The sequence below is a fragment of the Xiphophorus hellerii genome, chromosome 7 (assembly GCF_003331165.1).
Source record: "Xiphophorus hellerii strain 12219 chromosome 7, Xiphophorus_hellerii-4.1, whole genome shotgun sequence".
Classification (NCBI taxonomy): domain Eukaryota; kingdom Metazoa; phylum Chordata; class Actinopteri; order Cyprinodontiformes; family Poeciliidae; genus Xiphophorus; species Xiphophorus hellerii.
Window position 1 is genome coordinate 24837130 of NC_045678.1, and position 22214 is coordinate 24859343.

A 22214-nucleotide genomic window follows, 5' to 3' on the forward strand; every position below is an offset into this window, starting at 1 on the left:
AATATTGTGACCATTACTTTCCGCCTCTAGAAGACCAAACAACTGTTAGAATTCACCCCACAGCATCAATAACAGCACTTTTTTTTTGGTTTGTATTTTATGCGCTTAACAGCTGTTTGCTGTCAGAGAGGTGCTCAGCTGTCCGTGACTGCAGTAGGGCAGGAAAGCTGCTCTGCTGTAGGATGTTCTGCAACGACTGATGTTGAGGACAAACCGGTGGTATTTAGCAAGCAAACATGTTGAGGCTCATTTCCATACTTCACCTGGCTGATAAACCCGGTGTTTGCCTGATTCTTCTGTAAAAACAAAAACAGCAGAACAGGAAAAACCATTGTGCCCGGCGTGCGACGCTGCTTAAAATGCAAAGCAAACTGCTCTCACTTGAAACTTGCCCGTAACAAAAACAGAGCTCCTTTTGTGCTTGGCACATCACCGCACGATTGGGTGGGAGTGAGGTAGGTCAGCTTTTTTTTCTTTTTCTAAATTATTTATTTGTTCAAAACTGAGTAATTATCTCAAGTCTCTCTTTTCACATTCAAACAAACAGTTGGCCTCTCTCTCTCCGTTTTCTGACAGCATTATTCAGATGAGGTCTGCATTGCAGTCAGAGTCATGTTTACTGACCAAAGCCGCAGTGTGAAATTCAGAATAATTGCTCCCCACAACTCCCCTGGCATTCCCTGGCACATTTTGCCGCTCTGCTCACTTCAAGCAGAAAGTCCAACTGATAGAAACACGCCCGTCTCTGTTCGTCTATTTATTAATCGACCAGTTGTCATTAAAATGGGAAAAAAAGCAAATATGCATTCATTAGCTTTAAAATATTTTGCATTAACATGTTAAGACAATAAATGAACATGAGAGCAATGTCAGGGTATTGAGAAAAGGTCATGTTCATGTCATCAACACCAATTTTGGCACTTCAATATGACGGTGGGTCTACTGATGGTAACAGTCTGGAATATCTGCTGTATATCTAGCAGATGTAATTGCTAAAAATGGCAAATAAGCAGAACAAGCAGATATGTCAGGACACTGCTTGGACGCCTCATTATAGCACCACAGCATTCCTCATTGTGCAGGGAGGAGTCCTTGGCGTGCGGCTGAGCAGGAAGACAGCACACAGAGAATAGTCCCATTAAGATGTTTAGAACCGTACGAGGGTGTGTATGTGTGTTTCATGTTGTTGGTAGTGATAGCAGTGGGGAGGAGGCAATCATTGCTGCATGCACTTAAATATGCTCGCACAGAAATCTCAAAAGCAGTCATGTTTCCCCCAGCCGGCATGTCACTCTCCCAAATTGTTTCATGTTCTGCTGCGTGACTAAATAAAACCAAAAGGAAAACAAATCCTCCTGAGACAGAGAGGAAGAGAAAATACTCATGTTGCATACTTTGTAGCTCTGTCTAATACTTTCGTCGGGTTTCTTCAAAATGGCATTTTCTGGTTGAGCTTGATTCTAAAACTCTGGCATCCCTTAATAGGGGGAGGGAAAATCTCTTAAGGGTTTACTGCCATCTGTTGGTACCGAGCAAAAGTGATCATCATCTGATAATGCTTGGCTGGGTAGTGTCATCCTTTTATTATGTATTTACATGTGCATATTCACCAAACTGGACAGGTGAATATACTTTCAGACTTTGTGAGTGTATCATTATTGACCTGTCAATAACATTTTAAATAATTTCGCTCTCATTTCTGCACCCTTGACTGCACTATAATTATGTTTAAAAGTGGGGTAACAGTTGAGAAACTGAGATTGCTGTTTGCACTTAAGGTTATGAATGTCAAGCTGCTTCTCCTGATTGGATGATTATGATATTCAAGAAGAAATCCACTGGTAGAAACAGTTTTAGGGAAACATGCAGTAACAAGGGCAGTAAGGAAATATTATTTGTCTTTCTGCACATGCAACTCTCTCAAATGAGTGTCTGGTTATGATCGTTTCCATGAGTTGGGTTGCATTGTACACTGCCTTGTAAATGTATTCATACCACAGGAACTTTTTCACATGCTGCCAAGTTACAACCAAAATTGAAATGTACAGTAGTAATATCAAACTATGTGATAAACCTATACAAAAAAAAATGTAAAGTAGTTTTCCTCAAAATGCTTTGTGGCTGAAATTTAACACCATACCCATTGTAAATTGTGGTGGCAGTATCATGCTGTGGGGATGCTTTTCTTCAGCATGAACAGGGAAGGCATGTCAGAGGTGATTGGAAAAAAAATTAATTCAATACAAGTTAAATATGGAAGAAACCGTTTTCGAGGCATCAAAATTCTTAAAAGGCTCTTTTTTTATTTCCAAACCGGTATGAAGACTTTGAACTATTATTGTTGTGAATTTTAGGGTAAATAAATTGAAAACATGGCTGTATCCTAATAAAATTTCAACAGTTAAAGGTGTCTGCTTTTGCCTTTTAACATGCAGAAACAAACACTACATTCAGGACGATAGCTTCTTTCTCTTTATTTTAAAATTTGTGATTTAAGAGTAAAACCCTACAAAAATGACATAAGATTTTCCGGAAAAACTAAAACAATTCTGAGGGGCAATATTTACCACCATTAACATGATTGTGTAAAATGGCATAGCTCCATTACCAATAATGAAGGCTGAATCTAAAAACCGGCAGTAAATTCAATGTTGTCACATCATTGGCAGAGATCTAAAATGAGGTCAGAAAACAGTTTGTCTTTTGCTTGACCAGCATGTCACAGCTACACATAAGGACCTCTGGCAAACTGACTAAAGACAGAAACTTTGAAATCTCTTAAACCGGATAATTTAGAAGGAAATTGCCTTTCACAAAAAAAAGAAAAGAAAAACTTGTTTGAAAAGAATAGTTTATACCCATTCAGCTCCGTCTGGCACTGAGACTGTGTCTATAAGAAATATAAAGAGAAGTACAAGTATTGATTTATAGAGGAAGCAAGTCCGAAGAATATTAAAGCCCTTCTATGACAGTTGATATGCAGAGGTAGAGAATTAAAAAAACGTAGGGGGACTTCTGTAAAAAAAAAAAAAAAAAAGGAAGAAGAATCCGTTGACAGCATCTCGTGTATAGTTAAATTGAAGTAATGCATTGAATTTGTCCTCAGTCTGTTTCTTCTTCCTCTGATTCGGACTCTGGAATGATTAAAATAAAGGTTAGTTTACAGAATAATCTAAATAACACTTCAGCAGCTTAGCTAGAGAGTGAATGAGTGAGTGGCCTACCTTCCTCTGCGTTTTTAAGCCATTCAACAAACGTTTTCATCTGATCCACAAAAACACTTTTTCCTTTGGGCAAATGGGCGTCGTTGTACCACTTCAGAATTGCTTCCTCACTTAAGACATCCGCTTGAAATATGAAAAAAGAAAAGAAACAACATCTTTTTAACCTGATGCCAGGAGAACAGATGTGTCCCCAGGTGCTTGTGGGGGAGAGGAAAAAAAATTATTCACCAGGGCTGGTTGATGACATCAATCAAGACAAACTTTCTGGCTATAATCTCTGGCCATCTGGCAGCATTCATAGTTTTCCAACACAAAACAAACTGTTTTCCTCACAAAAAAAGGTAAACACAGGACCAGGAGCCGTATGGGCGTAATTAACTCACCTTTGTAGAGCAGAACAACAATTTTCTGGAAAGCCTTCATAAAGTGGATGTTGTCATAGCAGTATTCCTGGATCTTTAGCAGAAGTGTGAGTTCAGAATATCCCTGGGAGGTAAAAGCCTTCAACAGTGGGCTGTATTGCTGAGAAAGGGAGACATTTGTAGATTTACAAGAGAATTTTCAGTTTTGAAACCTGATGGATTTTTTAAAAATGTGAATTTTCTCTAATATTTAAATTTTTTTCTAATTTGTTGGTGAAAATTATTGATTAAATAGACACCTGAGAAAAGTATTCATACACATAAAAGGATTTCCAAATTTGTTCTATTGAAGAACACAGTGTATAACAGTGTACAATAAGGCATAGTTTGTAACATTTTTATCACATAAATAAAAACCTGAAAAGAGAAACTTCTGCTTTGATCTGAACCATTCTAACAGATAAATATCCTTTGATTAAAATCCTTTCATTACAGCTCTGTCTGTTTTTATTTTTGTTCTGCTGGATGTTAACTCAAGTCAGAAACAGCCTCTAACACATTTTCTCTCAGAACTGCATTCTGTTTAGCTTCCTGTCCACCTCTGTAAAAGAAAAACAACTCTACAGGATACCTTTTTATAATCAAAATCTGCTCTTAACTTCTCCACCACTTTATTCCTGATCTGTCTGGTGTTCCTTGGTCTTCATTATGCTGTTTGTTCATTAATATTTTTTAAATATCTTCACAGAACACCTAGATTTAGGTGTTCTAAATCCTTCCACAAGTGTTAATTTGATAATTAGGAGACTTCTGGGTGTATTGTATTGTGTAGGGGTATTAGTAACCAGGACACTGGACGTCTATTACATAAAACTCCAGTAAACTAAACTACATTCAAATGCAAACAATTTCAAAGGAGTATGCATACTTTTCCAAGGCCCTGTAAATGCTCTCTTCCAGGTGATAACCCTACATTGATTTAGCAGTAACTTTCACTTTGAAGACTCAGCCAAGTTTCTTTACATTTCTGCTTCTTTATACTCTCACAAGCTAAATAGAGAATGCAGACCGTTACAAAACTTAACTAAGGTGTCACCTTTAAGTGTTTAATGGCTTGTTCTGCGACCAGCTCCTCCTTCTTGTTCCACTCCACGGAGCTCATCACGCTGGACCAAATCAGTCCAACCATTGTCTGCTCTGAGATGTTGCTCTTTTTCATTTCCTCTCGGGTGTACGCGATAATCTGTCGAACACATTAACGACAATGCAGACAAATCAAAGCCAGCATGTGCATTATCGTGCCTCTAATCAAACCCTCTAGATGTGTTAGGCATTGGAAACTGGGGGAAATGCGGGAGGTGATAATATTGTCGAGGCTGAGTGGATTGCAGAAACTTTTCATTGATTCACTGCACCCATTTTGCAGCCACTCCTCAAGACAAAGGCAGACAAAGGTCAAGAAGAAAGCGATTCTCAGAGCTAGTCTCGGTGGTGTGCTACATAAAAAGAACCCAGTGTCAGAGAAAGCAGGAAAACTAAGTGGACTTACGTCCTTGAGGGAGTCTCCTCGTGACATCTGATCTTCAATTTCTTTCTGTAGCTCCTTACGCGCACCTATAGACTGCTGGTTTTTGGCAAAGTCTGAAAGCTCCTTTAGTCCTGCATCGTCAAAGTACTTGGTGAAATGCTCACTACTGCGTTTGTTTGCAGGAAACAATTCCTGAAAGGAGTGAAATGTTTAGTGAGGACTTTTTCGATCAGAAACAGACTTTATTCATTAACTAAATCTTGAACTGCTGAATGTCAAAACATCTCAAATAATCTCATTTTATTTAACAAGTCATAATAAAAAAGCACAGACATTTAAGACTTAATTCTGCTGTAATAATGTTGTATTAAATGTGTCATTCTCACCAGAAGTCTGTTGTCCATGCCAACTTTCCGAAGACTGCCAGCAACTGAGTTTATGTCCTTCTCGGAAAGCCAGGATTTAAAGAGTTTCACGGCAAAGCAGGCTGAAACACCTGAACAAATGAATGGTAATGTGAGTCAGCTGCTGCACACTGATCTACCAGGATTAAGTTAGGCCTCCGTAATACATCGGTAAACGTAAGTCTGTGACTTTTAATTGCAATAAGACCATCAAGCAGATGGAGATGGAGATGGCAGGGTAACATCTATATAACGACTTCAACAAATAGAATTTCAATAACTTTATATTTATGAACATGTGAAGTAGGCCACTAATCAGTCCATCTATTTGAAGGTTCAAGTTTCAAGGATAAAGTGACTGAAAATGGGTGGTGCTCGATTAACTGAGGCTATTCATCAGCTGCCGTCTGTGTGTGGCCACCTTTTACTTCTGCAGCCAGCAAAAGACAAACAACCATGTCAAAGCCAGGCAAACCTCACAACACAATTTGCATTGCTTTATCAACAGTTAATAGCATAAGCATGTAATAGATGCCTATATTCACACAAAGAACAAGATTTTGCTTTGAGGGGCTTCTTGCTAATCTGAGCCTGTAGACATATGTGATATATTATTGCTATTTCTAAGAGAGCAGAAAACAGAAATTAGAACAAATACCAACATTATTTGTTGCTCCAAATATGTTGTTTTCTTTGATTATTTGTGACAGTCATTGAACAGCCTGGATTTGGAAATTTCTAAATCTATTTGTACATTCCACACTTAAGGTACAACTACCCAAATTCTATAAAGAATACATACAGCAAGCACAGCTAAAAATGCTAATATCACTAAACTACTAAGCAAATTACTACTATAGGATGCAAAAGATATCTTTAGGTGTTCACTGTAATCATTTTGATATTTAGGAAAACAAAAGAAATCCTGTTTAGTAGCAGAGCTGCACAACACTGACAGCCTTTTATGCTAATATTAATAAATAATGATGGATTACAGCAGGAGGGCTTCTTAGGACTCCTGTTTTGTTAAAATAAATGGATGACTGATTTAACAAGACTGGTTCTTTGAATGAATATTACAGAATTTCTTTCTTTAATATCCATATTGAAAAGGGAGATATTCTGTAATTCATTATAGTTCACTTTTTTGTTTTTAAACATTTTACTGTCCCATAACCTGCAGAATTTAGTTATACTTGACAGTTACAGTGATTAAGAGACTGCTCTGTAACTTTAAGCAGCTTAAAAATTTTTAAGTTTTTATCAAGTATTTTTTTATTTGATCAAGTACTAATAAAATAATAATTTGTTTTTATTTATAGTTCTTAAAGAAATTTTTAAAATGCGAATAAATCCAAGGAGATAGCTTGATTAATCTCATATCAATACATCTTCAATTTAACAGTTTCATCAGATGCCATTCCATTTGTTCAGTTCCTCGAGGATAGTCTCACGTTTCCCAGCCACATGCTTATCTGCATATTTGGTACCAGCTTTTCTGACTGCCAGAAGCAAGAGCAATTTATGATGGCCACAAAATGTTTGATTGAAAGACTTAAAAAATGCAAAACAAATACAGCAATGAAGATTCACAGATTGCTTATTTCAGGAAAAATAATCAGAGCAAAACAAACTGCAATCACATGACAGTAAAAAAAAAAATATTTACTTAAAAAAAAAGAAAACAAAATCCACCTAAATTATTGTTTGTTTGACAAGACTAAAACTGCCTTGGCTGTTGGTCTTTTTATCTGTATTGAAGATCATAAAATTATTTTATTTAACGCATCAATCAAGCTTTTCCTAGTCGATACAGATTTCCACTCTCCCCTCATCCCCCCGGATATATTTTTCTAAGGTCAATGTTCATACAGCAGGTGCTCAATTCAGATTTTTGTGCAGTCCACAAGACCAATCAGAACGTTTGCTAAACAAGTACCAACACATGATTAGAACACTTTAAACTTGTAAGTCCAGTTATTCACACAGTGAAATAAATCTGGCCGAGAAATTCAAGTATGAGCCTGTGTGGAAAGGAAACTACACAAGGATGAGCAGCAGAAACGGACATACTTGTAAAAACAAGTTTGTCAGTATTTGTAAAAACAAATGTGACACTCTACGATAACACACAGAAAATGTGACTGCTTGCTAAACAGCTGTCAACACATACAAAGCAGACAACTGAATAAAGCAGTGCTGAACTTTTTCACACAGTGTGCGACTAAACCTGAGGGTGTACATTTCATGCGCTCACTAAACCTCACGACAACAACTTAATCCAAAACCCAAACGTAAAATCAGAGCACAAATCAATTTGTTGCCTTGAGCATTTTTTTCCTTTAATTGTGAACTGGTGCTGCATAAATAAACCTGAATTAACACAACCAAGAAATTTATATAATCTTAACATATTAAGTAGCTACATTGTGTTAAAGATAAACTCAGTCCACTCGACTTGCTGGAGAGTTCACGTCATCATCCTCCCAGTCACCATTTATTTCAGCTGGTGATACATTTTGATTTACAACAATAGAAGCTAGAATAATTTCCAGGCTAAAGAGCTTGCAGACTCCAATTTGTGAAGACAGGAAATAAGCGCTAAGCACCAGTGAAAGATTAAACCGGTTACCTTCTTTGACCACGTTTTCATTAAAGAGACTGCTGAGAATGGATGCAGAGAGATTGCCGTTGGCCAGCAGAATACCCGTGAGCATGGCCAGTTTGTTGCGTTCAGCCTCCGTGAAGCCCTTGAGAAACAGCAGCAGCTGCCAAACAGTAAGCACATGAATTTAATTCTGTTGGCTGAATCCAGTAAAACAATGTCGCTTCCTCCATTTAAATGTACATTTAAGACAAAATGGCAATGGATGTAAAGATTCTTGTAAAATATCACACCTTTTTGATTTCCTCCTCAAATCCCTTTTCCAAGTATTTGTAACGTCTGATGAGCTTGTTGAAGACCTACGAATACAAAATACGATTGGATGGAAAGTTTTTGTTTACAAAATATTGATCTTTTTTTCTTTTCAAGAAAAGAAAATTGAATTACTCACCTGTGCATATGCTTGCATGGTCTCCATGTCCTCTTGTGCTTTGAAGACACAAAAATCTGTGCCGGTCATGTCTTCAGACAGAGTACCACCTGGGGCTAAAAACAAACACTTTTCTTTACTACTTCATTAATCTCCCAGTTAAAACTTTTTATCAATTTCTGTCTAAAATGTCCTTAATTCTTTCAATCAAAGCAAGCTTCACTTACTGCTCATCTTGTTCCACATTTACAATCACCATTCCTAAGATTGTTAGTTAACTAATACAAACCTATTGCCAACAGATTGCTAAAAAAACAAATTATAACAAGAGGAATTTTTGAAGATTTAAGAATCACCAATAACTGTGTTAGTGAGTGTGTTAATAGCCAAGAAAAGTTAAATCTACTGCTCGAGTGCTGGAAAATATGACAATATTAGCTTGTGAAGGATTGTGAGACTATGGCTATAATCTGCCAAAGCAGAGAGATCATGAGATTGTCTGTAATTTGATGCATTACAGTTTGATACAGCTACCGAGATGCATCCGTTTTGTTTACCTTCTCCTTCTTCAAAAACTAATTTTTTGAAATAAAGGCAGTGAAAGTAAGGAAGAAATATTACAATCCCCACAGAGCACCAGCTGTTAAATGTACATGTACTAACTAGCCAAGCAAGGCCTTTTGAAGATGTTATGTCCTCAATAAGTGCAGAGGAAAACTACAAGAGAAGTCATCTCCTCCAGCTGCTGTTTGCGGTCACCAGAGTGGTCTGGTCTGGTGACTATCTCCAGTGGTGGCACATGATTATGATAAAAGTGCCATCCCGTTGCACATCTGTTATGTAGCAAAGTGAACTTAACCTGCTTATTGCTTTTATTAAATTAAAATAAATGTGAAATTGAGACAAAAAGATTTAACCGTATTTCTAAAGAATGTCAACATGTTTATTAGTCATTTCTGCTTCACACAGGTTGGTAAAATTGTTGCAAACTATAGAAATCCAGATTAGAAATGTTTTTTTCCCCTAACTGGTCTGTAAAGTTTTGTTTGTTAAAGTTATCCTTACATGTGTGAGGAAATGTGAGGAAACTGTGATAAAGTTGTGACTGTAATTAAAACAACAACAAAAAAGAAAAGAATAAATTTTTGTTATTTCGCCCAAGGAGCTGGAAGTGGATGCAGTATCAAGATTAAAAAAAATAACAAGAAGACAGCTTTAGTAGTAGATATTTTTTTTGCTGGTTCACAACAATTGAAAGTCGATTAATGAATTCCTTTTGTAAGAGCTTGTTGTTTCTTCTACTTTGACCAGTCAGTAAAAACACCCAAATTCCCAAACTGTGTAGCACATTGATCAAATACATGATCAATGCTCTATGTGCTGCTGTTTAGAATTTGTCTAATTTGACTAATTCTAATTATTTGTTAAATAAATGGAATGGAAAAGAATGGAAGCCTAATTTAATACATGAAGCTACTCAAAGGGAAATTTTAAACAAAATGTGGAAATCTGGGCACATTAGAATCTTTTCAATACAATTGAAATAATTGAAAACAGAACGTTTGATATTTTGAAAAGAACAAAAAAAGCCCCTTTTACAGCTGATTTTGCTATGTAATAGATTTCACCAAAATGACATGGTAATGAGAAGTCAAACTGTTTCTTTGTGAAAGCAGGTTCAAAGACAAAGATGCAAAAAAGTTTCAAAAAAAGACCTGGCAGACTATATTTGCAGATCAGGAGGAGTTACTGGTTGTTTGACTATCAAGCAAAACTGAATCCGGTACTAACTGATGATGTTTAAAGGTTGCTAATCTTACTTAATTTCACTTTTCGTTTGTTTGTAGTGGTGACATGTCATTTTTTTCACCCAATCAGCAGAATTTTTTTTACTTATGATCAACAATTTTCTACCTGCTTGAAACATGTTGGAACAGGTACGCTGAAATAAACAAGCAGCAGCTTTATTCTCCTTCTATGCTTCTTGTTGATCTGTTGAAGGAAACATTTCACAACCATCGTTTCACAGATTTAAAAGGAGGAGCTTCAGTCTTGGTGCTCTTTGTCCCAAGACTCTGCTGTCATTCGGCACCAAAACTCATGCACTGTTGAGAACTTAACGATGGATAAAGTTGAAAAAGATTTTTGCGAGGCCTCTCACCCAGCATTCCTCCAGCCACCAGGATGTCGAACAGAGTCTCGGCATATCGTCTGTAGTCGAGCTTGGCACCAGAGGCATCGAGGAACTTTGCGACAGCTTCCAGATCAGAGCCGCTTTGATCTAGACCTTGCACAATGCTTTCCTGAAACTGGGATGGGTCAAACCTCTCTTTTTCATCTATGAAACAAAAACAGAAATTTTATGGTTTTATAGCTAACCACTTATGACCTGCAGGGAAATAGAAATATCCTCAAATGACCCTTAAAAGATTCTTCTTTAAACTTCACCAATCCTTTTTAGTACATTTATGATTTTTCTTTCAGTATGTTACTGATGCTATTACGCAAATATATGGCAAACAAGATTTCTGCTTTTCAACTTTTAACCAAACAATGCTAACCTAAACCCATCTAAAGGTTTTGTATAAACTATGCACCAATTACCTGCCTTGGGGACATTTTGTACCACCTGCAACAACCAATGATTTGAGGTCGGTTTCTACAAACTGCTCACTTTACCATAGGGCAATAGGGTTGTCAAACATCCAATTACAAAAGAAATATACTCTACAGTTAAATACACTGTTAAATGTAGTAGAAGTTGGGAACAATAAGTCAAAGGAAAGAGTTGACTAGGAGCCAGTCTGGTTGCTAGCTCCAAAATCATGGGAATTGTGCCATGTCTAACTTAAAGAAGGTCTAAGGCTCTGAAAGGTATCAGTGACATATTCTTTTTCTGTTATCATGTTCATGAATGTAGGGGAAAAACACATTAGCTGTAACACAAGCTGCAAGTCCATCAAGATTAAAGATATTTGGTCACATGTAGTTGTACAAGTACAACAGACAGTAAAACGCATCCTGATCTTTTCTGCACAAATCGAAAAGAGCTTCAAAATAACTCCTGTAATAGTCAGAATTAAAATACATAATTGAACCCAGGGTGGAATTATAGTAAGTAAATATACAAGATAAATAACAAGGGTAAATAATTAACAAAAGGTTTCAGTGCATATATTCAAGTAGAAATAATAGTCTCTGACTGCAAGTTAACATGAACATCAGGAGTAAATCCAGATAAAAATGCAACATATGCAACATATTGAAATGATTCCAAAATCGCATTTATGAATATTTCCATTGGTTTTTGTAATATTCTGCATCAAGCATAAAACTTTTGCCTAAATGGGTTTCATAATCTGGGCAGCAAGATAGTGTCTGATTTGAAACTGTAGAAAATAACTACCTTTCTTTAAATATTTAAATATGGCATTATATGGCAAATATATCAACAAAAATTCAAGCTTACAATGAAATGGGTTAGCAGCAACAGCACACGTCAAATAGCATTTATTTTGAAATTGGCATTTCAATTCTTTTAACGCTCCAGAACAAAATGCAAAAATCACGTGGTTTAAAGTGTAACGTTTACCTCTTTTTCGAGGTTTGAAACGCTGGCCTGTTAGCGTAGGCTTCTGTTGCCTTTGATTACTCATAAAAGACACTCTGCAAAAGAAAAAGTTAGGCAAGACTTAGAGATAACCATAAATATATATTTACGTTGTAGCGAAAGAGCAACAGTGTGATTTAACTAAGGGCATGCAATTACTTGCAGTCGAGTTTGTTGATTTATAATTTGAAGAAGCGTTTATAAACCCTGACAACTGTCCGTAAATCACTACTGTAAGCCACCAGCAACTATGTCACATTTGTTTTCCGTTATACTAACAACAAAATGACACAGACATTGCTTCATAAAGAAGTGCATCTTTAAGTACATATATCTAGCTTAAAATTGACAAATACGAATCAACTAAGGCCTGACAAAACAACAGGGCCGAACCAATAAGTTGGCGTTAAATCTCAGAAGTAGAAATATCTGAGGCAGCTAGCTAAACTGCACCGACCGTTTAGCAACTATTGATTTTCGTAATGGATACTGACGTAACAGTTGAATATATAACCACAGCTCGGAGAAACAATGAGCAAAATTAGTGAAAAACTCACCGAAATTCCTTTTTGGATCAAAAACAGCCCGTAGAAAAAGTATGGTATAATTGGACTGCAGCTCAATCGGGTACAGGGAAGAGGAAACGGTAGACGTCAGCGCGCATGCGCACATCCACTACCCATCCCAACAGAGAGAAAACAATACCAGAGACAATTTAATATTAGCAAGTTTCCAGTTCTTAAAGCTGTGAGATATGATTTATTTATTTATTTATTTTAGCGTTTTATATTTGTGAAGAACCTGCAAAACATGGATACACGAAGAAAGAAATGCTGCACATACAGAGGATCTACAACTGCATAAAACATGGGTTTCACTCCTGAACACGCCAAATTGAGCCAGCGTCATTAGACGGTTGTCAGCAAGTCGTTGCGATGTAAAATTAAGACACAGGAGGGGGATATTGTGCTGCCGGGAGGACGAGGATGATGAATCTGTCCATGTGGGTTTCAGGGGAAACTTTAATGCTGCGTTAAAGCTCGTCTCGTAAGTTTAAGTATTCAGGAACTTTCCCCAAATATCATTAGCGATTATATCCAAGCTAACATTCATCCCAAATATTGAAGGCTATATGTATGTATATTTTTCAAATATGACATTAACAGACATAAATATGTTTATGTTAAAAAAAGTTTTATTTAGTTCGAAAATTGCTTTTTGGACTGTAAAGCCCTTGACATATTTCAAAGCTGCAAACTTTAAATGATGGGTTTCCAGCTCCAAGCCTCAAGGTGAAGTGTTCTGCTAGTTTTACATGGGTCTCTGCTTCAACATAGCTGATTAGATTGACCAAGAAATAACCTCATCAGTATGTTATATTTCTGCAGAGGCCTGCTAACAACTCATAATTTGATTCAAGTGTGTGGAATCAGGGAGAGAACTAACATTCAGGATACTGGCCCTTGACAACTGACTAAGGACTCCAATAGATTAGCAGAGAACTACATAATCTGGAAACCAGCCTGTTGTTTCATTAGAAGATCATTTGAAAATGCAAAAATTAAGCAACATAAAATAAAAATGATGTACGTCTGTTGTTTCAACCCTTGTTACTTTCTGGGCACTTTTCAGATTTAGATTTTGTTAAGCTATTTTTCAATCCAAGTTCCAACTTAATGCTACCTATTCTTGCACCCCAAAAGCCAACCTTGATGGCAGTTCTCTATGAATAGGCCTGAATAAACTCTTTCATCTGGATCAAATGCATTGTTCACATTCAAGTGTTTTGTATTCAACAGAAAAACATTTGAGATGTCTTTGAGAAAACTACACAGATTTTCAAAAGTGATGGCAACAATAAAACACTTGAAAGCAGTCTGTAAAGAGGACAGGAGAACACAAAAGACTGTGATCTGAAACACATAGTGCTTCAGATCATCACTATATTTTTAACATTGTCAACTTTCCACTTGTGTTGTTTTAAATGTGTTATTTAACCAAATTTGCTAATTTAAATAAAAACTGATGAGGAAGTTGAATTAAGAAAACAACGTACCTTTCATATATATATAAATATATGCAGTATGTGAGCTATTATGGCTAGTTGAAAACAGGTACACATTGTTCCTACGGTACATGAATGCATCACAAATCCACCTCCTCCCCCCCGCACAGAAGGTGATTAAGGGACTCTGGACAAACCCAGAGACGCCGCTCCAGCCACTCCCTACGCCCGGCAGATTGTGAGCTCTCAAATCCATCCGGAGCTCCAGTCAAAGTGCTGAGATCCGGATGAGACAGCCGCTTTCAGCCTCATCTAGTACAGCAGACTCAAGTTCAACCGAAAACAGCCGGGACAGGCTTCGGGAGTCCACTCCAGAGTTGGAGAAGCACCCCGGGATCATAGTCTTGTCCGCGGACGGGATTCAGGACGAAGAGGAACAACTCTGTCAGAGCTAAAGAGAGGTGAGTTAGATAAACTCCGCTGCTTAGCTGAGTGAAATAGTTATGTTTTAAATTTTAGTTTGACGTGTACGCGCAACTCCTCAAAAGTTAACTTTGTACTTTCAATGGTTTGCCTTCCTCCAGTCTCATTCATTTCTCCTCTTTTTGGAGTTGAAGGAGGGGGGTTGGGGGTTTCACTTATCTCTTTATTTACTTTTTCTTTGAGCTGAAACTACTTTAGCTAAAACAACGAGTATGAACGTTACGTTCAAACAGCTCGTTTGTACTTCAGAGTAAGAGTCTTGTAGCAGCAGTTTTGTTCACGGTCGCTAATTAGCAACATCTGTGAGCAGGAGCAATTTGAGGCGACGCCAACCGCTGCAGGACAGCGGCACAGTCAAGTCCTCTTTACAAGCGGTTGACGCATAAGTTCACTTTGTAACTGCACAGAGCAACGCATATTCACAGTCTGTTGAATATGCGGGGTTTGACGATACCAGAACAAATCTGAAAAGTTCAGTTATTTGCGTTATTTGTACAGCGGCGTGTGGGAGGGCGCTTTATCTGGAGCTAGTGGTGAAAATTATGAAACCATTAGTAGTGCGTTTGCAGATTTAAAAGTAGCTACTGGATGTTCTTTCTTTTTGTTCCCGAACACATACAGACTGACACAAAAGCTGGGCAGGATACTGCAGTTAAAAAAAGGCACTGACGGGGAATCCTCCCCCAACTTTGTTCATTTAATCGATGACGTCACAACAGGCGCAGGAACTTAACTGATCACCTGGTATTGGTAAACAATATGGTAGCTGAGCAACTTTTAACACTGTTTGGCATAGAATTAAACTTTTACTGGCCTTTTAATGTATGTTAACGCCTCAGTTTTTTCCTATCTCTGCATACGAGCATGTCCCTAATCATCACCCGTAACGCTGTATAATGCTTGGGTGATGCCTTTATTGAATGAAAATTGTAGTTTAGTGCTGATTGATCTGCCCATGCCCTTTTTTGAAGAGCTACTTCCAAGTGTTAATTTATTTTCTGAAATCCATCCAGTGTTGTTAAATACAGTCTTAATTATTGTGTTTAATAAAAGTAGGATTAGATGATGGAAGAATCTAATTTTAAAAGGATTAAAAAGGATATGCACAAAAAGCTGATTGGCTACCTTATATGTAATGTCACCAGACCTGTGTGTGGAAGGCATAAAAATATGTGCTACATGAATTGTATGTGGTTTCCTTAAGCCCTTTTGTGATTTCCTCCAAAATCATAGGTTTGTGGAGATTGTTTTTGCAAGGTTTCATTTCAAATGAAGGCTTTACTAAGTTGCATAATTGACAAGTTAAATATGTAAAAATGAGTTTAATGTTGCATAATAGCCTGACAGGCAGCTTTAATAGCTCCTTTGGCTCTTTTTTGGAAGAAATTCCTGCTCAGAATGAATAAAAGTATTCTTCTGTTAGAGGGAAAACTTCCAAGGTTCACCCCTGCTGGCTGGACCTGGATTCTCCTGTGGGACCCAGACTTGTTAGTCACAGTAAAGGCTGATGCCCTATGAGAGTAAAAACTACTGCAGCTCTGGTGGGAAAATATAAAATAAATAATAATAATAAAAAAATTATTTGCATATTTGGCATTTCAATCATCCCCATTACACCCTGCTTAGGAAAACATCTGTACATTCAGCATTGGTTTTCCAAGCTTGGAGTTTCTCTTGTCTGGATTAGAGAAGACCTTTCTTTTTCCTTTTTTTTTTTTTTTTTACGAAATGAGTATGTCTTCCTCCCCTTTGTGGTTTTCCACAACCATGTCCCTCCTTTTCTGGCAAGCTTCCCTGTGGGGATCCAGATGGGAACTTTATTACGCTTGCTGATCAAACAAACATTGATGTAGTGTGACGGTGAAAGGTAGTGAGCTAACAGAGCTGTGGCGAGGAGAGGGGCAGGTAACAATCGTTTAGCTCAGCTGGAAGAAGGGCAGCGTGTGGGACTGGTAGCCAGTAGTTCCACTCTGTGGGAGCTTTTCAGGCAGCCTGCTGGGAGCTGCCACAGTATTTCTAAATGTGCCAAAAACCCCATCAGAAACACTGTGGGGTGATGTGGTCTGGAGCAGGGTGCATAGAGGATCAAAGTCCCTCCACCAATGCCATGGTGATGAATAGTGTTTGCACTTGTCAGTCTGTGTAGTGGGGCGTGTGGCTTGTGTTAGGCCTGCGTCAACACAGTTGACGCAGAGAGAAAGCCACTCAGAAGCCAGGAAGAATCAGTAGTCCTCTCAGTGATTCTAGTTCAGAAACTCATCCATATTATGGTACATTGGTATCCAACTTATTTTTCTTTTCTGATTGAAGTCAAACGATGTAAATTTTTTCTGAGTTAACAGTCTTGGAGAAATGTTCACTTTGCAGTGCAGCTCTGGATGTCTTCCACCAGTTCAGCTTAACTGCTTATATTTCACCTCCTTTTATCTCCTGGGAACCACACTACGAATACTGTACATTCATTTTCCTCCTCTCTCTCTCTCCCTCTGCTTCGTCAGGTCCAGCACAGCTGCTTTTTCAATTCACTCCTATAAGGGTTAGCCAGACTAACTGTGCCTCTTATGCAGAGGGCACTTGACTGCACAAATGCACCCTTGTTCTTTTTTTCACATTTTGCTGCTTCAGAGTCAAAATTGTTTTTTAGTTTAACTCCATAATAACAGCCAAATAAATGTCTTTATTGGAGTGAATTTTACTTCCTTGTATGTCACACCTGCCTATGAACAAACCTGAACCAGAGGAAATATTGTGAAACGACTTGCTATAATACGCATGTTGTGAACATTAAAGACTTTCTAATCTGACCAGATGTTGCATTTAATGGTCAACATGAAGAGTTTTCAACTGCTTTGACTGCCATAAAATAGACTCATACAAATTTGCCTGCACCCTTGGTAAAGATCGTAAAATTAAATTGGTTATTTAATTCCCTTTCAAAAAGGGATCCAGACATTGGCTTGTTTAAATTTAAATGGGGCACACGTTGTTTCTCCCGCTCTCCTTTAGATCATTGTCCTGTTAAAACTTTTATTCAGTTATCTGGCAGAGGCCACTAGATTGTTGTTCAAAATGTCAGCATTTGAGTTCATGAGGAGAAACGTGTCCACAGAATGATTGTTCTTTTACTGTTTTTAATTGTGCAAATATGTGTCCTTGTCCAGTGTAATATTTAGTGGCTAAAAGAAATGCTTCACTGTCATGTTACATTTATACCCCAGAGAAACAGGAAATAGTGAATTGCTAAGGAGAAGTTCCGAGAAACTCTGGTCAACTTAAAAATATATTAAAGACAGAAAAAATGTTTCATTTACATCAGTTGTATCTGTAGTTTTGAAAGGCTCTGCTTCAAAGGGTTATTAAATATCATTCATAGAATCATCCTGAGCTGATCTACAGAACAAGTACTATGCGACTTGTTTTTGCTTATATTTTGCTAACATGTTTCCTTTTGCCACAATTACTGGAATGGTCATAATTAGATCTAAGAAGCTAAGTTTATGCTCATTTACCTTTATAAATTCTCATGAATTTGGATTTGGTTATGGGAAATGACTTTGTATAATTTTGTGGAGTTTTTAGATTTATGTTCTTCACATTTTCCGAGTATGTTGTTGGACTCAAGGAAGCAGAGTTTACTGCACATAGAGTGATCTGTTCCATTCTGAGAGGCAGACTTGGGGCTAACTTTTAGCACCATATAAGACTATGACATCATCTTTCAGGCTGAAGTTATTTTCCATTCAGCTTTCACATGTGCCTGCTCCTAACCTTTTGCAAAAGAATGACTTCTTCAGATTTCCATGCTTAGCTGGTTCATTTCTCTTGTCTTGATTGCCATCTGTGATCTGGTGTTTTGCAACTCTGTTGGTCTGTACATGTTGAGCTGCTTTGCAAATAAAGAACTGTTTGTTTGGGTTACAGAGTCATGTTTAACCTGCCTGGATGGTTTTGTGGTATGAAAACATACTGACAAATGTGATGACCTATGTTTGCAATAATTTGGAATCAGTCCCAAGGTTAAAGTTTAGAAATTTGGCAACAAAGATGTCTGAATTGATTTGTATGAACAACCAATGAAGTATACATATTTAGGTCTATTCAAAATGAGCAGAAGGAAGTTTGGGCTTTTTTTAAATATCCTCCTGCCCCACTATTTTTTTAGTCTTCTGTTGTCCTCCTCTTTACATTTTACATTTACCATACCTACACAAACAGATATTCAGAAAAATAAGGAAAAAAATATATCTGCACCTTTTAACATTCATCAAGGAAACACTTTTTAATGTGTGGATTTATACAGCGCTCTAACATTTTTGTAAACAGATTTTTCTTTAGCATTGTAGATTTTTGATTACCAAACAAATTTTCATATGTGACAGTTTTAGTAAATACCAAATAACCCCCCCCCCCAAATATTTACGAGGCATAATATGATCCTAGTTCTATATGAAAAAGCCAACTGCCCACAAAATCTTATGGACACTCTTACTACCCTTGGTGATAACAGTTGCCTTCAAGCTTTAGCAATAAATGACAATATGTTAATATATTTTACATTGCTATGGACTTATGGTGGTCCACAGATCTTTGCAGTATTGTTTTCTATTTACATTGGAGGGTTGTCCAGCATGAATGGCCTGCTTAAGGTCACACCAAAGCCTGTTTGACGCTTGCGTCAATTACAGCAAGTTGTTCCAAAAGTTCCAAAAGTCTTGGGTCGTCAACACTTTTTTTCCGTATATTAAAAGGACCTTTGTATTCTTTTAGACAGCAATGGCTTTGGCCTTAACACATTCTCATGGATGTCATATTTGTCTCGTTCCTTATAGTTGAATGATTAACACTGACTTTAACCGATGCAAGTTAGGCCTGCGTTGGTGACCTCCTGCTTGAGGACATTGAGATTGTGTTGGAACAATTTTGTCAGGGTGGACCCCCCATTGTAAATAATTGCTCTCTCTGTGGTTCACTGGAGTCCCAAAGTCTTAAATTGGCTTTGTAACCCTCTCCAGTCTCATAGATGTCTGACCTTGTGTTCTTTTGGTTTGGGCATGATGCTTTTTTGAGATCTTTAGAACTGCTTCATGTTGTGAGAACAATTCTATTTCAAGCGATTTCTCGATTTTTCTGGTCAGGCAGCAACGAGGACAGAATATGGTTGGTAAAATTGAATTCTGCTTGCCAAAAAGTGAGTCATTACAGCCATTTCATGTGATGAGGGGACATTTATATCTTCTCAGTGGTTAGATTATTTTGGGTTGTCTTTTCCCAATTAAAGGAAATTATTATTACAGAAACTAGTCTGTAAGTTAGCGTTTGTGGCTATTTAAATTTCATAGATCTGAAACTTTACTCCTCTTTTTTGTACTTGAGTAATCACTTTTATGCTTGCCAAATAGTATGACTTTTTTATTTTACTTTCATTCAAGGACATTTTTAGAAGGTTGTTGAAAGCAAATGGTAAAAAGTGCTTTCAGTTGCATCTGCGTGCACCTGAAAGTGGGTGTGCCTGTCATTTGGTGTCCCAACCTCGCCTCTCTGTTTCCTAAAACCTCTGCCCTTCCCTGCCCTTTGGCACAGCCACATGTGCTGTCGCTGCTTTGTTAGACGGGGCTTTAATCTCCAGCACTGGCAGCTGCTGGGATGTTATGACTGTTCTGCCATGTGACGAGGCCACACCGATCTGCCGTAAATGTCCAGAATAATACCCTCCCAATAATAGATTTTAATATCCCTCATTTCCTCACAGACTGTCAGATTCTCAAACGACCTCTGTCGAGGTAGTGTGACGGAAATCATCTCATTATGTCTCCCCTATGCTCCTTTAAACTGCTTTATTTCAGATTGCAGGTTTGATTTGTTGATCACACTGAATATACTAAGTCTTCACTTTTAGCTGCTTTTATTTTTGAGTACATGCATCTGATAAACCATAAGCTGCTCCACTGACTTTGTTTTTAGTTGTTTTTTGTTTTTTTTAGTGGTGTTTTGCATGCGAGTAGTTGCATGGTTGTTGACCTTTTTGTTTTGAATTTTGTCGTTGCTAAAGGACAGAATTGACACGTGGCCAGATGCTAGACCCTGTTAATAATACATGTAGATTTAATGGTGTTTTTATTCATGTTTTCCCCTCGTAGCTTGAGCTGGCTTTGAAATCTAGGTCAGAAGCCTGTCTCTCAATATTACTGTGGCATGTATTGAAATCCCAGGTTTAGTCCAGCCATTATTATCAGCCTTCACATGATAAAATCCCACTTGTGCTTTTATTTTCGTGCCCAGGAACTTAACTTCTCTAAAAATGGAGCTCTAATCTGTGGGAAGTATGGATTGGTTTATAAATTGGATCCTGTGCCATTGGCTCAGAAGCGACCTTCTCACGATATGCAGCATGACACTGTGGAGAAGAAGTAGAGGAGCAGCAGGTATTGGCTGGATGAATAATATAGTTTCACCAGGAAAGTATAGGAGTTGTAATGATGAGCACAAAGAAGTAATGTATGTGTTTGAAATGTGTAATATTTTTGGCAATTACATGTATCCATCACTTCTGTAATCCTTGCAAACTACAGCCCTTTCTTTCATCAGCTAGTAGCCACAGTTCGATTATGTGAGAGAAGTTTCCTAACTAAACAGACTGGCTCTTTTTAAATGGATGAGGTCAGTGTTTAATGTGCCAAAATTAAATGATGTGTAAATTACAACCATCTGCTGCAACTGGGCATTGTGCCAAACGGGGGTTTGGAGAATGGAGTCAAATGTTGACATGAATGCTACGAGTCAAAAGGCCATTTGACCCCAAAGGCTTGCTGCACCAGTAGATCAGGAGACCTAAATTTGACATTGATGGCAACTAAAGCCATGTGGATGCATGTGATTCTTCTGATTTTATTATGGAAAATGATGAAGAAATGGGAAGACTGGTCATAAGTTTACATATGCTGCTCATGAGCAAAAATGTTATCTTGGGCTTCCTTTTTCAGGGTGGAGTAATTACATAAACAACTGCAATTTTCTTTTGTTTTTTTTACAAATGTATGCACAATTTACAATTTATTGTAGTTTTTATTCCATAATGAGTCAATTCTACATAAAAATGACATTTGATTAAATGTCCTAAGCAGGTTTTGGGTGCATTGACCACTATGTTGGATTTCTGGCATGGTTCTGGCTCGATACTTGACAGTTTTTGGCAGTATATGCAGTTTAGTAAAATTGTGTTTACTGGCACAGATTTGTCACTTGTGCATAGTCCACAAATATTTAGTATAGTTGAGGTCAATCATTGTTTACTATTCCAAAACAATTTGAGATTTTTTTTGGATCATTAACTTGTTTGAAAACTTAATTTCTAGCTGCTTTGGCGTGAAGTTGAAGAATTTAGTGATATCCCTTTATTTTTTTATTTTTTATTTATTTATTTTTTTTACCCCTCCAGGGGGTCTTTTGTGGGCTCTAGTGTCCCTTATATGACAGTAGACTGACAGGAAACGGGGAAGGAGAGGGGGAAGACATGCGGCAAATGTTGTCGGGTCCGGGAGTCGAACCCGCGACGGCCGCGTCGAG

At 37.6% G+C, this 22214-nt stretch overlaps 2 protein-coding genes across 8 annotated transcripts in view; one reads left to right on the forward strand and one right to left on the reverse strand.

The window, feature by feature from the left end:
* Nucleotides 1-2210: 2210 nt before the first annotated feature.
* Nucleotides 2211-12825, reverse strand: LOC116723300 (basic leucine zipper and W2 domain-containing protein 1-A-like). 3 transcript variants are annotated; one of them, XM_032568097.1, is made up of 12 exons: nt 12721-12825; nt 12146-12219; nt 10715-10891; nt 8575-8669; nt 8417-8482; nt 8151-8286; nt 5501-5610; nt 5136-5306; nt 4683-4829; nt 3608-3746; nt 3225-3347; nt 2211-3134 (listed from the first exon to the last, which is right to left on the reverse strand). In XM_032568097.1, the coding sequence occupies exons 2-12, from the start codon at nt 12207-12209 to the stop codon at nt 3103-3105; spliced, it is 1260 nt and encodes a 419-aa protein (XP_032423988.1). In that variant the 5' UTR covers nt 12210-12219; nt 12721-12825; the 3' UTR covers nt 2211-3102. The 3 variants fall into 3 exon arrangements, with proteins under 3 accessions (XP_032423988.1, XP_032423989.1, XP_032423990.1); XM_032568098.1 differs by lacking the exon at nt 12146-12219 and adding an exon at nt 10468-10548 and having other exon boundaries at nt 12721-12813; XM_032568099.1 differs by lacking the exon at nt 12146-12219.
* A 1524-nt stretch (nt 12826-14349) lies between these two features.
* The window catches only part of myo1b (myosin IB), a 73815-nt gene continuing 65950 nt past the window's right edge, over nt 14350-22214 (forward strand). For 3 of the 5 annotated variants that reach the window (XM_032566948.1, XM_032566950.1, XM_032566949.1), the window contains exon 1: nt 14351-14629. The gene's annotated coding sequence lies outside the window, so the exon portion shown is untranslated. Of the gene's footprint in view, nt 14630-22214 lie in introns of all 5 variants that reach the window. The other 2 variants (XM_032566946.1, XM_032566947.1) reach the window with 1 other exon arrangement.